This window comes from Toxorhynchites rutilus, chromosome 3 (genome assembly GCF_029784135.1).
Source record: "Toxorhynchites rutilus septentrionalis strain SRP chromosome 3, ASM2978413v1, whole genome shotgun sequence".
NCBI lineage: Eukaryota > Metazoa > Arthropoda > Insecta > Diptera > Culicidae > Toxorhynchites > Toxorhynchites rutilus.
The window spans coordinates 30,698,390-30,711,914 of record NC_073746.1 but is presented as its reverse complement, the minus strand read 5'-3'; the positions used below and the strand labels follow the sequence as shown (position 1 = coordinate 30,711,914).

Sequence of the window (13,525 nt, the reverse complement as noted above, 5' to 3'; positions counted from 1 at the left end):
TTCTAAAATGAATCAGAAGTAATTATCAAGCCAATTCAGCAGAATGATTTCATAGGCATATACTTGCAATGCTGATGTAGTGTGACGGATGCCACCTTCTATATATTTTATTCTATTCAAGATAGTAGAACATGATGAAGAGATTTCTAAAATTATTCAAATTTGTTTTTATTATTAATTATTTTTGGCCTTATCATTACTCCACCATCATTAATTTGTTTTTTTATAATCAATGAAAATTTATTTTGAGTTCGAAGTTTTCCCTATTAATCCGTTTTTATTTTATCTATCCGCTACCATTAAGAACTCTGCTTCACAATTTTTTTTATACATTTATGTTTCATGAATTTTCCTTTTGATTTTTGTTTATTTTTCTGTTATTCATACTACACTTTTATATATATTGAATTCTTGAATTAAGGAAAGTGTTTACTGAAAGAGTAAAAATTAAAACAACTCGTTCATTATGTTTTTCGTTTATCATATCTCTCGTTTATTATTTTTATGATTTATCATGTTTATCGGATATCAAACTTATCGTTTATTATGTTTATCATTTATTTTCTTATCTTTTATCGTGTATAAAGTTAATTTTTATTATTATTTTCGCCTATCGTATATATAATTCATGACGTTTATCTTTATCGAGTTTATCGTTTTCATTGCTTATTATTTAACATGTTTATTGTTCGTCATGCTTATCGTTTATCGTGTTTTTCGTTTACCTTGATTAAAGTTTATCATGTTTATCGTTTTTTATGTTTATTATTTATCATGTTTATCTTTTATCATGTTTATTGTTTATCATGTTTATCGTTTATCATGTATACCGTTTATTATTTTTATCGTTTATCATGTTTTTCTTTTGTTATGTTCATTGTTCATTATGTTTATCGTTTATCATGTTTTTATTTTGTTATGCTTATTGTTTATGATGTTTATCGTTTATCATGGTTATCGTTTATTACGTTTATTGTTTATCGTGTAGCATTATTCATTATTTCTATTGTTTGTAGTGTATCATATTCATCATTTATTACTCTAATCGTTTATAATGTTTATCATCTATTATGTTTTTGTTTGTTTATCACTGTTATAATTTATTTCATATGAAGATGTTCATCGTATATATCATTTATTTTCTTAATCTTTATAGTGTTTATTATTTATTATGCTTATCCTTTATTTTGTCTATCGTTAACCACGTTTAACGTTTATATTGTTTATCATTTATCATGTTTATCGTTTATCATGCTTATCGTTTATCATGCTTATCGTTTATCATGTCTATCATTTATTATTTTTATCGTTTCATATTTTTATCTTTTATCATGTTTTTCTTTTGTTATGCTTTTCATTTATGATGTTTATCGTTTATCATGGTTATCGTTTATTACGTTTATCGTGTATCATATTTATTTCTATTGTTTATCGTTTATAATTGTTATCGTTTATTATGTTTATAGTATATCATCTTCATCATTTAATATTCTTATCGTTTATCATGTTTACCATCTATTATGTTTGATTTTTTGTTTGTTTACCACTTTTATCATTTTTTATATAATGCTTATCGTATGTCTTGTATGTTATGTTGTTGTATGTCGTTTATCGTATTCCAATTGACTTATTTTTTTCAACCTTCAAATGCTTTCGAAACGTAGGTAATAAATGTGCATTTGGCGGACCAAACATTACTACACAAACGCTCACGTTTTTCTCAGATTAGATCTAATACCAACCGTTCGTAGCTTCTCCGTCCCCACACACTCGGGAGCTGCTCAGCGAAGATAACGAAATTAATCCCCGCGCGTGTAATCTGAGCTAGATCTGTTCCACTAATGTGCGTAATAAAGCAGTTACAAGGGCGCCGACAGTGGATGCAGGGAACCGAAAGCGAGCGGTGGAAAAGCATTCAGAATTATATCGCGTTACGGATTAACAATAACACATCTGGAAGATTTATTTGATTAATCCAGAAGATGCATGAGAGCTGTGCGTACGTGCGGTAGACTGTGGATGAGGCCTTGGCGTTCCCATTCCGAATGCGAACAAGATTACTTCTTCCGTTGGTTGAATGACTTTTTGGTGCTTCCGAAAAATAGGAAAATGGGCTCTTTCGCAACCTACAGACCTGTTTCTCACACGTTGTCGTAATTCACGCGCGAATGACGAGGATTGAATATGGTATGGATAATTTATTTCAGTCTGCTGCTAAACATAGTGTACAGCGTGAAAAGATAGCACCACGAATGGATCTTTATTTTATATTTCAGAAAGGGTTCCTGCAGCCGAGCACAATGAACTAATTAAACCCTCATAATGAGATCATTGTTCTACACCCCCTTTTTGCATGAGATATGAATCTTTGTTTACACACATGCATATGCGCATATCGTTCTCGATTCGATGAAGCATACTTTTCACGCCATAATAGCGTGCACAAAGTGTAGGACCAAGGGGGTGAAAGCCCATTTAGCAACGCTTAACTTGACACGGTTGTAATGACACAAATATGGTTTGAAACGTGCTTATGCGCTTGTTCAGCAGTTAAATTTTACGTTAAAGTTTGCATTATTTACGATCACTTGAACAGTTAATAGCTTTGATTCGAATAAGGAGTAATTTTAATCCATTCAATAATATTTCGAAATATTTTATAATGAAAGAGATCTAGAAATTCTCTTCGTTGTTACCAATTGCTACATCTATGCTAATGTCACTAAATCACTTTCGTCCATCTTCATTCACTATGCTACCAGTGAATGAACAAATTACATCGTTAAAAGTACAAAGAGTCAATTTGTCTACTTGTGCAGCATAATAAATATTGAAATCAGCTGAATTCGTGCAGTTCCCGGTCACCAGTTATCAGTGCTACTTCAGTCAGTCGTAAGCATTCGTTCGTGTGGCGACAATGACAAAGTACACCTCTGGACTTATGTTGTCAACATTGTAAGTATCTGTACTGCTATCAATGGTTCAGGACATAACACACGATTTAACTACTTTCCAGATTTCTGATAAGCGTCGTCGTCGCTAGGAACTTAACATGCACCGAGAGACCGGAGGCTTTTTGGCAGGAAAAGCCCGAAAGCTGGTGCCTCATCGAAGATGTCGATCTGGAGGAATCCACCGAAGACATTAATTTTCCCGAACATCCAAAGATCTATCTGAGAAACTTCAATGTTTCCTACTTGTCGCCGACGTTGCTGTTCAAGATGAAAAACGTCAAACATCTCACGATGGACTCCTGCACGATGACCAAATTCTTCATGAAATCAACACTCATCAGCATAGAGATCAAGAATAGCGACATATCAGAGGTAATCATCGACAAGGACAGCACCTACGAGCTGCTCAACTTCAGTCTCGAGGGTACCTACAGGAAAACGTTTCCGAATAACTTCATTCAGCTTTCCAACCTGGAGGAGTTCTCGATAAGACACAACGATTTGACGAAATTCATCATGAGACAGTTGAACGGGCTGAACAAACTGAAGACGCTGGATCTGAGCTACAATCGGTTGGAGCAGCTGATCATCTCCGATGGGTTGAATATACCGAGTTTGAAGCAACTCAATCTGGCGGAGAACCACTTACAACAACTCCCTGCGAACCTCCGTCGACTGAAAACCTTGGAGCACCTGAACCTCCACTCCAACCAGATCGCATTTCTCGAGATGAGCCACTTCAACGGCCTCGACCATCTAAAGAAGCTTGTGCTAAGCGGCAACCGCCGTTTGCAGGTTAGCACTCTGGAACCAGTACACTTACCAAGGCTGGAAAAGTTGGAAATGATCGGTTGCGGTCTGAAGGAGCTCGATATGCTCTTCTGGAAGCTACCCTCGTTGCGGTACTTCAACGTGTTCGACAACAGTCTGGTATCGATTACGAACTTTCCCGAGAGCTTCACCAAGGAGTTGGTGCTGGTGCCGGTGGGCAATCGCTGGAGCTGCCTGAAGCTGGAGGCCATTAGCAGCAGGGTGACTATCAAGGCGAAGGAGCTGGATCGCTACTGCGAGCACAAGGTGGCCGACATTTGCTGCAACGGGGGAAGCATCGATTTCAATCTGGTCGACACGCTCGACCGGAAGGTGCAGCTGTTGAAGTACCAGAACTCGATCCTGTATGCGAAGCTGGAGGCAACCAACGAGAAGCTGGAGAAGGTGATTGGCGTGGTGGATCAACGAGTGGTTAAGTGAAACAACAGATTCTGATTTCCTTTTACTTTTCTAAAAAGTGGAATTAATAATATTTATGTTTATAGAAAACATTTTCGGTGTTAGCGAGGTTCACCAACAAACTAGAATTGCTTTATTTATTGTGTACACATTTGAAGGGAAAGTTGTTAAAGGAAGTTGGCGAATATCCAGTGTATTATCTGTAGGCAAAGTGTATTATGAATAAACCCACGAATCATGTGATCCTTTTATTGATTTGAAGAGATGACGCTCTATTGGGTATATATTGTTTTTTTCATGTTGAAAAAAAAACTAAATCTTTATTGTTTGCTAAACTAGTTTGGAGCCTGAAAACAAGTTCTCGAGGAAAACTTATTTTGGCCTCACTTATACTGCGATACGTTGTAAGGTGCACCTGAGAATGACGGATCTCTATAGTAGCATGTCCAAAAAAGAACCTGAAACTATTGAGATATAGAGTAGAGGAGCCTAAAGCCCCTAAAGCCCCTAAAGAGGATGGTTACCATACAAATGATTGACAAATGACACAAATTTCTGCATTACTCGAGAATTAATCAAACAAATGAAACCAAATTTGGCATGTGGAGGTTTTAGGGTGCAATAAATGTTTTTATGGTGGTTAGACTCTCCACCCCCCTCTCTAAGGGGGGTCTGCCATCCAAACAAACACAAATTTATGCATTACTCGTGAATTAATCAAGTAAATGAAACGAAATCTGGCATATGGAGGTTTTAGGGTGCAATAAATGTTTCTATGGTGGTTAGACACTCCACCCCCCTCTCTAAAGGGGGATTGCCATACCCGCCTCTGTGAGGAGGGATTGCCATACAAATGAAACACAAAATTTCTACATTACTCGAGAATTAATCAAGCAAATGAAACCAAATTTGGCATGTGAAGGTTTCAGGGTGCAAACAATGGGGGGGGGGTTGTTTGCCATACAAATGAAACACAAAGTTCTGCATTACTCGAGAATTAATCAAGCAAATGAAACCAAATTAGGCATATTGAGGTTTTAGGGTGCAATAAATGTTTCTATGATGGTTAGACACTCCACCCCCGTCTCTAAGGGGGATTGCCATGCAAATGAAACACAAATTTCTGCATTACTCGAAAATTAATCAAGCAAATGGAACCAAATTTTGCATGTAGAGGTTTTAGGATGCAATTAATGATTCTATGGTGGTTAGTACTCCTCTCCCCTCTCTTAGGTGAGCCTGCCATACAAATAAAAACACAAATTTCTGCTCAACTCGAGAATTAATCAAGAAAATGAAACTAAATTTTGCATGTGAAGGTTTTAAGGTGCAATAAATGTTTTTACAGTGGTTAGACACTCCACCCCCTCTCTAAGGGGGAGCTGCCATACAAAATTAAACGAGGTCGATTAGAAGATCAATCAATGAACAGTTCTGCGGTTGGACCCATGAACTTGCTCATAGTATGATAACGTGAATGTTTGAAAGTATTGATAACAAAAAACAAATTTTGGGCGGGACGAAGTTTACCGGGTCAGCTAGTCTATTATAAAAAAAGATCAACTGAGAAAAAAAATGCTGCAGTTTTGCTCAAACCATCTCCTCTTTTTGTTATTGAATTATGAGTTATGAATGAAACATATGACTTCACATTCAGAATTTCTCCGATGTTTTTGCCTGAAACTATGCGTTTGACTTGCAGATGATTTTTTTTTTCTAGAAATTCGTCTAAATCTAAATTCTAAATTCATTGCCAACAATGTATATCCCATTTACTGTAAAAAGATCAAAATTGGTCAAACGTTACAATTTTTGGAAAATATCGTCGAAACATCCCAGTAGGCTGAAAGCCTCTCAAATAAAAAATTTAAAAAATCGAAAATGTCAAAATCAGCAAAAAAAATTAAAACTAAATACCATATAAACGAAAAAAATGCCTTTCTGATTTATAGGATGCTTCATAAAGAAGCCTTAACTTCCCAAAAATGAGATACATAACAGAAGTCTCTTTGGTAGTGTTTGCCGAATAAAGGGTTTCACTCAATAATTCAATTTCGTTTGTTTAAATTTAATCTCGCAGAAGTCATTTCCCCCAGTTTGTTGTTACATGCTACGAATCATGATACAAACGAGAACGAGAGAACTCTGTTTCGATTGGCACGTCTTGATACAAGAGCATGCGAACCAAAACGTCATGATCGCTTTCGCATTCGGTGCTGACGGTTTATATTCTTCTTTGTATCTCATTCACTACACATCGAACCCCTTCATGTGTCTTGAAGCAGCAGAATCATACGGATATTCAGGGAAGGATAGTTAGATTATATTTCTATTTGTAACTTGCGTTTTACCACTATAGGGGATATTAAAATGAACGGAAGGTTAAAATGAACACCCTAAGGAATATGCTCATTTACTGCTACATACCGCTACAATCTCCGTTCTTCGAAGAATATTATAGCTTAACTAATTATTGTACAAGATATCAAACGGTTTTTATTATAAAAAATAAAAATAGTACATATTTCTTTAAAAGAAAAATAGTTGTAAAATCAAACATTTTTTTAGTGTGCGGCTAAAATGATCACCTGGTGGTAAAATGAACACATGTACATATCATGTTAAATGGGTTAGATTTATACGTTGTTTCATGTCCAAATTTGTTTGAATCATTGTTGAGAAAGTAGGTATAACCATGAAATAATCTGGGCCTATTCAACTAGAGTAGTAATTAGAATTTTCTCACTCAGTAAGAAACACATAACGCTTCACATATTGAGGTTTGGTTTTGTTTGGGGTGGCATATTTTCCCAGGGTCAAAGCCACATTTGAAGGGCAACATGCGATAAGGTATATCAGCTCCAGAAAACATAACATTGCTAGTCGTTTTCCAGTGGTGCCTCATTTTGCCCCAAATAACAAAGTAATTTCGAATTCGAATTAATTGCTGAAATCAAACATAATATCAGTTTACTTCTAATCGAATATGTGAACAGTCGTCCAAACTGATAATTTGTCGAAGATATCATATCGAATAACTTAAATTTCACGGGAAATTCCTTAAATAAGATGTGCACAAAATAAATCCATTAGTGCCATTAACCCTTTGCGGTCGTATTAAATTCGCCATTCGCTTTTGCCATTAATGCAATAAATGTGTAATTAATGCCAGCAATATGTATCCGAAGCGATCAACACTTTTCACTTTAGACGAACAAAGATGTTTTAACATGAGATTATTCAGATGACATAAGACACTTATGCAAACAATTATTCTGCTCTTTAAAACGACTACTTCAACATAATTTAAACCAGTAGTTACTCAAATAGTGATTTCCGCGTATCCGAAATGACCAGAACTTTCCACTTTAGATGAACAAAGATTTTATCGTTTAAGACACTTATGCGATTATTAAAATAACATGAGACATTTGTGCAAACTTTTGCCATTAATGACGCCAGCTACAGATCACAGTCAAAACCTAATTTTACTCGCATTTATATGTTGCATATAAAATTGATTCAGGCAATAGAGCCACCGATAACAGTATCTCACCTACGACATATCCTGTCATATCCTGAAGGGAGTTAAAGATTCGAATTCCGTTCCGACCGAAGTTTTTTCACTGTCAGAGGAACGATTTCACGATTAGAACGATTTGCGTACGTTTTTGAACTTGCTTATCCCTTTCGTTCATTTGACTTAGAGCACTAAATGGGCTCTGAGAAAAGATGGAACGACGAAGCCCCATTTTGCGTGTAATATTCAACAACTTGGAGCATACATAGGTAGAAGAAGGTTCAGAAAATACTTGCATTGATTTGTGCGAAAATCGCCGCATTTATTACAAACACCAAGCAGTCGACTTATGCTTCCGGTTGGTTTTGCAATTCGGCAAGCTTTTCAACACACAGTGTAACTTGTGGACTTTCTGAGTGAAGAAAAAAAAAGGTTCTAAAACTTTACGTTCGCGATTTGTATGATTTTGAATACGTATTTTTTCATCACCTTGTTCAATGAAAATGGTGGAAATCGTACTAGGAAACGGGTTAGACAAAAAATGGCTGCAGTTTCGCTTTTCGACAACACTATTCAGCGGCGAATAAGTGACATGTCCGCTGATATCAAACAGGTTTTTTCAGTATCCAACTCGACGAGTTCACTGATGTATCGTCTAGTGCGTTATGTCCTCGGTGATGCAATCAAGGAAGAATTCCTGTTCTGTTCCCCCCTCGAATCAACAACAAAATGTTCTGACGTTTTGGCGAAAGTAAGTTCATTGTTCGATTCTACTGGCCTCTCTTGGGATAATGTTTTCGGTTCCTGTACTAACCAGCAATGATGGAAAACAAGTCAGGATTTAAGGCAAGTGTTAAAAAAACTTAATCCAAAGATGAAAGGAATCTATTGCATGCTGCACAGACAAGCCCTTGCTTCCAAAACACTTCCAAAATCTTTAACTGTTGTTTTGGAGCAAGTAATCAAAATCGTAAGTTTTGTGAAATCAAATGCATTGAACTGGAGACTTTACAAGCTATTTTGTGCAAGCTTGTATTCTAATCATCAGATTCGATCGTATTATACCAATGTTCGTTGGCTTTCGAAGGGGAATGTAACAGATCGGTTTTTCGAATTGAAAACGATCTTTCGGCTGTGGTAAGCAACCATGATTGGAGTATACAATTAGCCTACTTGGCTGATATATTTGAACAGCTCAACAAGCTAAATCTAAAACTTCAAGGAAGTCAAACATCATTGACTTTATTGATTTGTTAAATGCGTTCCTCGACAAACATCAGGATTGGAAATTTAAGGCCCAATTGAACAACTTCGCAACGTTCGAAAGAGTTTCGTCAGTGATTGATAGTGGAACAGATATTATATATTAATAGTACCAAAGACCATTAAGAATGAGATTGTGCAGCATTTGCCATTCATTCAAGCTGAATTTGAAACATATTTCCCTGATATAAAAAAAACATGATCTGAACCTGGTTCGAAATCCATTCTGACTGGCAGTGACTAAAGTTCAGGACGAACCCATCGACTACGTTGCGTGAGATTCAGTGCAATTTCAGGACTACAATCATCGATTGTTATCCAAATATTGCAGAATTCGCGTTACGAGTGTTACTGCCGTTTGCATCAACGTATTTATGTGAATCTGGATTTTCTGATGAAAACAAAACATCGTAACATACTGGATATTGGAAATGATATGAGGTGAGGCTTTCTTGAAAACGCCCCCAAGGATTAAAATGTTGACGGAAAATACTCAGGCGCAAGTATAACATTGACGTTACAAATATTATATAACTTTTTTTCAATTAGATACAAACACAAAATCAAATTTGTTGCAAATATTGGTTGGAAACCGTTTGCACTCGCATTTTTGCATTATTTTACTATATATCTGCTATACACTTTCCACTGATATGTTTTTTTTACAGGCTCAGTAACATTAGTTTTAAGGAGCCGAATTCTTAATTTTACTGATATGTTGAAAGGGAGGAAGTTTGAGTGAATTTGGAAAAAGGGGGGCATGGAGCAAAAAAGGTTGAAAACCACTGAGTTAAATGGTCTGAAATGTATCCGACATTGGTTTTATGGCAAACAGTACTCACACTAGGATGATTGCAACTGATTGCGGATGCTATGAATCTTCTCACCCGGTAAAATATTTCACCCTGTCGAAGAACGCATACGTTTTGAACAGCCCACGTTTTTTTTTTGTTTTATTTTTGGTGGCAGCAACATATTTTAGAAGCAACAAGAAGTACCAGAAATGGAATAACATAAGTAACAGAAATACGTTCCATGGCCGGTCCGGTATTTATTAAACTTTACATATATTTTAAAACAGTAACGGATGAAGAGAGAAATATGATGGAATAAATATAATTGATAAATAATGTCAATAAATATAGTTGGTAATTGATGTTAGTGTCACCTATATTGCACATATTCCAGAACGCTGCCACACACAACTGTGAATCGATTTCAACGAGGCACAAAAAAAGATTCATGGCCTGTATTTTCCAATTTCCTCACTAAGATTATCTGGTATGTCGCTTCGACGTGTGATGCCACTATTCGTTGGCGTCCCATAAATCATAACAACGGACACAACTGGAACAACATTCGCCCGGACAACAAGCTCACGCGCTGTTTGACATGTACTCGCCAAATAGCGATTATCAAATACGCAAAAAACTATTTCACCCCGAATGCAGGACTTCATTGTGCCACTCTACCATCACAACCGCGAGAGACCTCATCTCCAAAGATCCGAAGCGACGAAGAACAAACGTTTAAATTGTTTAATCGATTGGTCGCCGTCATGTTGAGCTCAAAAATGCCATTCGAGCGCAAGTGTCAGTGTCGTTTTGTGTCGTTTTGTGTTTCATTATGACGAAGAATAATGGACCAGCCAGCCAGCGGATGGCGATGATCGCATGCAAAAGCGCGACCATTGCAGCAGAAAACAGCAAAAAAAAACACAATCTCCGATTGCCTAATTGATGTTTGATGCTGAAATGAGGGGAACACAGCTCGCGGTTTGCTTTCTCTGTCAGCTGATCAATCGATCGATGTTGCCAACGTGTTAAGTGAGTAAAATTATACGCTAATTGGCCGCCGCCGCCGCCGAGATTTGTCGCTTGCGAAACCATCATTGAGGAAATTCTCGATTTCCGACAGACTGTCGAATCGCGGTTCGCGTGTAGAAGAAAATTCCAAACTTCCCCCACATACACACCTCTGGTACCTCTGTGATACGTGCACTGAGGGGTAAGGCAAAAGGCGACCGATTGTGTAATGCGTTTAGGAAAAACATAACATTTCACTTATGCAAATTGTAAAACGATCGCCAGCCACACCACACGGACGCAATCCCTAAGGGAAGGTAACAGTAGTAAAGGTAAGAAAAAAAAAAAGTATTAAGTTTTCGATCGCTGCAGGTAGGGCTTCTTCCTCTTCGCTGAAACAATTGTGCTTAAACTAATTCGCATTTGTTGAACTGTCCTGCTTGGAGCCGAGAGCAGCGTGGAAGCGGGCTGATAAATTATACATTCAAACTCGGAAGCAATGGGGGATTTATTCGCAGCAGCGATGACCCCCAAAGCACCGTCGGGTGTGGGAGTAACCACCGGACTCAAGCTATTTGTCCACAACGAGAGTGACAATTCAAACAAGTTTTAATTAATTTCATCAGCTTTTCATTCGCCTTTGGCGATAATAATGTCATTCGACAATTTATTTATGACAGTTGTACGAAAGCAGATTACCACCGTCGTTCGGAGTGGATTAGGTGATGAAGGGTGCCGGGAATAATTTGTTTGCTTAAATAGGGTTGGAAAGATACTTTTTCATGAGGGCATCGTGAGCGTTTGGGGACATAGAAAACTATTACCCAAGAAATCATAAGATCGTTCAACTTAGCATATGTCGAATCGTATATAAAATCGAATCAGTTCGCAATTTAGAATTTTTTTTTCAATTATTTTGTCAGGTGGCTTTCCCGGAATTTTACAGGATACCATACGGGATCAGACTTGATTCAAAAAAATCGTTCTACGCATTTTAATAATGATAGATTCTACGAATTTCAATTATGACAGATTTATTGATCTTTTTTTGTTTCGAGCTCTGTTTGCCTGAAACTGGCTTCACACGCTTTTTAGAAAGATTCTGTTGCTTCCATTTGAAAAATGAAAATAATTGGAGCTGTTTACAGATGTAAAACATTTGAATTCGAGAAATCAAATATCATTTTAGAAACAATTACGTTAAAGATAATGTTTTTTTGTGATTGTCCCTCAAAAAAGCATGATAAACTTTATTATTTCTATCAACCAAATTAAAGCTCTACAACCTCTCTATAATACGTTGAACGGCACAAAACTCCTATTCTCTCAAGTTTCGCTGCAATATCATTTTGTACACTTTCTGATGAGCTTGCAATTAGAATTTTCAAAAACCACGAACGTTCGATTCAGCAACGCAATCGCGATCTGCAGGGTCAAACTGCATCAAACGCCGATCGTCGAGCAAGAAGAAGTTCTGTGAATGTCCAACAATAACGCGCCACTTTCCAATATGTGACAGTGATATGTCTATATTGTAATACGCTGAATTTGCATTAGACGACATACCAGAATTGTGTTGTACATGTGGCAAAGCGGAATTACCACTATTACTGCGCAAATATGCAAGGTTGAACAATTTATGTAAAATAATCTGTCAAAGATTTTTTATATACATTAATCATTCAGCTGGAAACAACAAAAAAACACGTTTCCCATCACTAAGTGGTTTTGGTGGGTACGTCAACCATGCATATTTGGGTTGACTAGTAGTTTAACTATCCCCTTGTGCTCTTTGTTGTTGTCACTTATAAGAATCAACACTTTTCTTGACGAATGCCCAACATTGTAATGTGATGTAATGATTGTTCGAACACATTTGAATAAAAATTTAACCAGAACTAGGATTCAAAATTAAAAAAAAAGACGGGTGGGTAATGTCGGGGACATAACCGGAGTGACGTAGGACTATACACAGGGGACAGCTTTTGTTAAATATATATTTTAAATATATTGTTTTATTTTCTTCTCCTACGTGAATACCTACCTATCTACCTGAAAAATGGATTAGTTTACTGTTTACTCTTTATGAATATGTTGATGGTTCTGAAAAGAACCTTTGGTGTTGTGTTTTTGTTATCACTCGATATTCCCATCTTGTTCGGTTAAACCTTCCTGTTTAGCTATTGCGTTTGCCACTCGCCACAGCTTTCACAGTTGGAAAATTTCATCCCATCCAGCTTGTGACATGTTGTTCAGTAAATTACATTTAATGCGACGTGCCGGAGAAACACTTTGCCACTCACTGAAACTAATTGTTGCCTTGATGAGCGCCGAACCGAAGCTGCTCTGTTCTTGATGCGGGTTTTCAAATTGTCGTGAGCAGCTTTGCAAGCCAACTCGAGCACTCCGACGGCCGAAACTCTATAATCGCTGTTAGGTATACTGGTGCTCCGGTACCAATCCGTTCGGCCTAGTTACCCTTGCGGAGCAATCAGTGAATGCGACCAACAGGGAACTGGAGACCTGCACGGTTCGAGTGAGACTTTGCCTTTCCCTTAACTTGTCCTCCTTTGTTACGTCCACGATGCCGATGCCGTACAACCACACGGGTTTACGGTTGGAAAGAAAATAAGATATTTTTTTGGGGTCCGCGTGTTTTATACTCTAGCGGTACACACTCACAGGATAGAGACAAATCGGCAGACTCAGCCAGAGGGGCGAGTCCAACGAGACGAACGAATGAGCGTTAAAAG

At 37.3% G+C, this 13,525-nt stretch overlaps 2 protein-coding genes across 6 annotated transcripts in view; one reads left to right on the top strand and one right to left on the bottom strand.

Moving 5' to 3' along the window:
• LOC129775144 (uncharacterized) overlaps positions 1-13,525 on the bottom strand; it is a 378,096-nt gene that overhangs the window by 178,102 nt on the left and 186,469 nt on the right. The window lies entirely within an intron of this gene.
• On the top strand, positions 2,838-4,427 carry LOC129775148 (phospholipase A2 inhibitor beta-like). The gene is made up of 2 exons (XM_055779501.1): positions 2,838-2,955; positions 3,017-4,427. The coding sequence occupies exons 1-2, from the start codon at positions 2,918-2,920 to the stop codon at positions 4,203-4,205; spliced, it is 1,227 nt and encodes a 408-aa protein (XP_055635476.1). The 5' UTR covers positions 2,838-2,917; the 3' UTR covers positions 4,206-4,427.

What these genes read in the sequence shown, in the direction of transcription:
- LOC129775148 (XM_055779501.1), top strand. Translation starts at nt 2,918, where the DNA reads ATGACAAAGTACACCTCTGGACTTATGTTGTCAACATT. An exon ending in GGACTTATGTTGTCAACATT is followed by an intron (nt 2,956 to 3,016) that starts GTAAGTATCTGT and finishes ACTACTTTCCAG; the next exon opens with ATTTCTGATAAGCGTCGTCG.